Source organism: Gavialis gangeticus, unplaced genomic scaffold, assembly GCF_001723915.1.
Source record: "Gavialis gangeticus isolate Ggan-Ray unplaced genomic scaffold, GavGan_comp1, whole genome shotgun sequence".
NCBI classification, from domain to species: domain Eukaryota; kingdom Metazoa; phylum Chordata; order Crocodylia; family Gavialidae; genus Gavialis; species Gavialis gangeticus.
In genome coordinates this window covers 83,576,102-83,579,183 of record NW_017729025.1, presented here as the reverse complement: position 1 = coordinate 83,579,183, position 3,082 = coordinate 83,576,102, and the positions used below count along the sequence as shown (strand labels likewise).

The 3,082-nt window shown below is 48.5% G+C and overlaps 1 protein-coding gene across 1 annotated transcript in view; it reads left to right on the top strand.

Annotated features, from left to right (window-relative positions):
• The window catches only part of RPAP1 (RNA polymerase II associated protein 1), a 72,539-nt gene that overhangs the window by 52,699 nt on the left and 16,758 nt on the right, over nt 1-3,082 (top strand). The window contains exons 20-21 of the mRNA XM_019519045.1: nt 480-622; nt 1,779-2,583. Of these exons, the coding sequence (XP_019374590.1) occupies nt 480-622; nt 1,779-2,583 (948 nt within the window). The remainder of the gene's footprint in view (nt 1-479; nt 623-1,778; nt 2,584-3,082) is intronic.

Sequence of the window (3,082 nt, the reverse complement as noted above, 5' to 3'; positions counted from 1 at the left end):
TTTTTTTTTTTTTTGTAACAAGAGCTCACTGTTGGCTTCTATTAAGCTGCTGATCTACTGTAACCTCCAGGTCATTCTCTGCAGTGCTGCAGCCTAGCCAATTGTCCCTTAGTCTGTATTTGTGTCTGCAGTTGTTTTGTCCCAAGTGCAGGATTTTGCTCAATTGATTTTGGACCACTAATGCAGAGTTTAGACCTCAAAATGCTTTACAAACTTTGATAGAATCTTTTTATATACTTCTAACACCGCCCCCCAGCCACCTCTGAGCTAGAACACAGCAGCCTATTTAGCAATGCACAGAATGGTTTATGACCAGAAGTGGAAGGGAAATATATCCAGGTGAGAACCTCATTCTGACTTTACATCTGATATCCACAGAGAGATCCCCATTCCAGCTGTCTTCTCTCTGACTTCCTGTGACTGTCTTGCTAAGAATTGTCACCATGTTCTCACTTGTTGGGTTTTTGTTTCCTGTGCAGGCAGGCACTTGTCCGGATTATGCCCAGCATGCCTCGCTCCATCACTGCGTTGCCATGGCGTTGTTAAGCTGTTTGTTGCCAGGGAGTGAGCATGTGGCTCATGAGCTCCTCTTGGGTCTTGCGTTTAATCCAGAATTTATTCCGTAAGCTTTGCATTTTTTTCTTTAAGAATCTAATTTCTTTCTAGTCTGGTATATGGAGAAATTTGTTTGGGAAAGAAGGAAGCTTGTACTTTGCTACAAGTTTACTTTGCTAGTCAGATTTTCAGCCTTTAATATAAGGCCTGTGCTAAAAGTGTGCACCATCTATGCCCCTGCTGCAGGATCTTTGGTGAGGGCCAGGGGCATGACCTGACCTGCAGACTTGTCTCTGGCATAGGGATGAGAGAAATAAGATCAGTTGCTTGTTGTCTCCTGTCAGTAGCAGGTGTCCTGGTATGCCAACAACCTCAACAGGAAATCAGTCATGGGTCTTCATTCTTAAGAGCAATGTGGCATCAATGCTGAGTCAAGATTTTGTAATATCTAGGAAACAGATGAAAATCTGTCCTAATTGTAACTTGCCTTAGACCACCCAGGGTACTTCCCTGGAGGAGGCTGGACAAATCCAACATGAAAATATGTCAGACATCTTCATTTTTTTTCTTGCTCAGTGTGTTACACTGGCACTACTGCTTCTCACAGAAGCCTTCTCAGTTAGCTTCACCCAGCAGAAAAGGTATCCGAGCCTGTAGAAGGAGTCAGTCTCTGTGCTGAGATCAGAGCTGGTGGGGTGGGGAGGCGGGGAGAAGGGTTGTTTTTCCCAGACCTATATTCTAGTCACTAGGCCATACCTTTTTAATGATTTATTGTTGGTGTCAGCTGAAAAGTCATATAGCTAGTATTGTCCAGCCAGTGCACATAGGTGTCTTGTAGTGTGTTTTGTCTCTCATTGAGCTCCTGACAGCCTGTGGGTAAGTGCGGCATCTCCCTAACCAAAGGGTAACAGCAGGTACCCCAGCACTGAGTTTCCAAGCTGCATTGGCTCCCACTTGCAGTGTTCTGCCATTACTAGCTAAGAAAAATAGCCATGGGAACTTCGTGCTGGCGGCATCTGGGCTGCCAACAAGATTAGCTTCCTGGCAGCATTGCTGTGTTGTTCCAACTTGAAAGCATAGGTGGGGTCAGTGGTGCTGTGCAGTCTAATGCTCCTTATCCTGGGATAACATAGGCAACTGGGAGGGAGCTAATAGAAGCACAACATCTGATTTTTATGTTGGTTTATGTACCAGTGTTTGCTACATTTGTGTGTCTTTTGCAGAGAAGGGAAAGCTGGAGGGCCAGTGGCTGCTGATTTCTCCGATATCCTTCATCTGGGTGCAAGAGCAAGGCTGGTGCAGCCTGGCTCAGCAGCAGCATTTTTTCCCAAGCCCAGCCGTGGTGTTCTGCTGGGAGAATCATACCAGCATCTGCCTTTCATCCGAACCTGCTACCTCTCTCATTTTGTTCACTTGGAGCCTTCTCTTGTCCGTTCCCAGGCTGCTTACCGAGGTCGGACTTGCCTTATCCAATCCATGCTGCTTCCTCAGGTCAGAGGACCCATTCTACCCTCTGACTGGCCATTTTTTCCCCTTATCAGCCTCTACAACAAAGTGACTAGTGCAGAGACGCAGGGGGCTGTACTCAACACTCTTCCACCTGATTTAGTGAACACTGTGACCCGGAATCTGCAGTGGGTCCTGCTTCTGGAAACCTGGCGTGCCAGGATACTTGAAAGTATACCAGCTGCTGCCAAACTTGCACGGCTTATGTGCATCTTCCTAACAGGAGGAGATTTGTTCCTAGAAGGACCTGTCCATTGTTATACTGCTGCCCTTCTCTCTCTCTACTGCCAACCAAAGGCCCTGGATTCTCTGCAACTGGATGCTCCTCTCCCTGGCTTGGCTTCCTTCCATGACCTCTATATCAGCCTCTTGGAGCAATTTGAAGGTGTCTCCTTTGGTGATCCCCTTTTTGGAGCCTTTGTTCTTCTCCCTCTTCAGAGGCGCTTCAGTGTACAGCTCCGGCTGGCTGTTTTTGGGGAGCATGTGAGCATCCTGAGGGCACTGGGAGTGTCATTCCAACAGGTAACTCTTGGATTGTAGGCTGCTTGGCATGTCACTTTATTCCAGTGAATGGAATACTATAGCCTTTATTACTGTTTCGTAAAGGTGCACCGATACACTGGTCCGATATCAGATCGGCACCAATATAAAAAAAATTGGCTGCATTGGAAATCAGCCCAATGCAGCCAATAATTTGGCTGATAAATGCCTGTGTGTGTACACAGCCGCAGTGCAGCACATAGGTGGTGAGGGGCAGAGCCTGGCAGTATGGAGAGCCGTGTGCAGCTGGTAAGTCTGTTGTGGAAGAGGAGGGGGGAGGGAAGGGGTGTGGGGGGGCAGATCAATGCCCCCCATGGTGAGGGAGGGAGGAAGTGGACAGGGGCTAGTACTGTCCAGGTGGGGCAGGGTGTGGATTGGAGCCACAGCTCGTGTGTGGGGGGGTGGCTCTTGCTGCTGCTTGCACCCCAGGGGGGCAGTGGTGTGCCCCAGATCTGTAGGGCGGACAGGCTGCAGCTGTGGG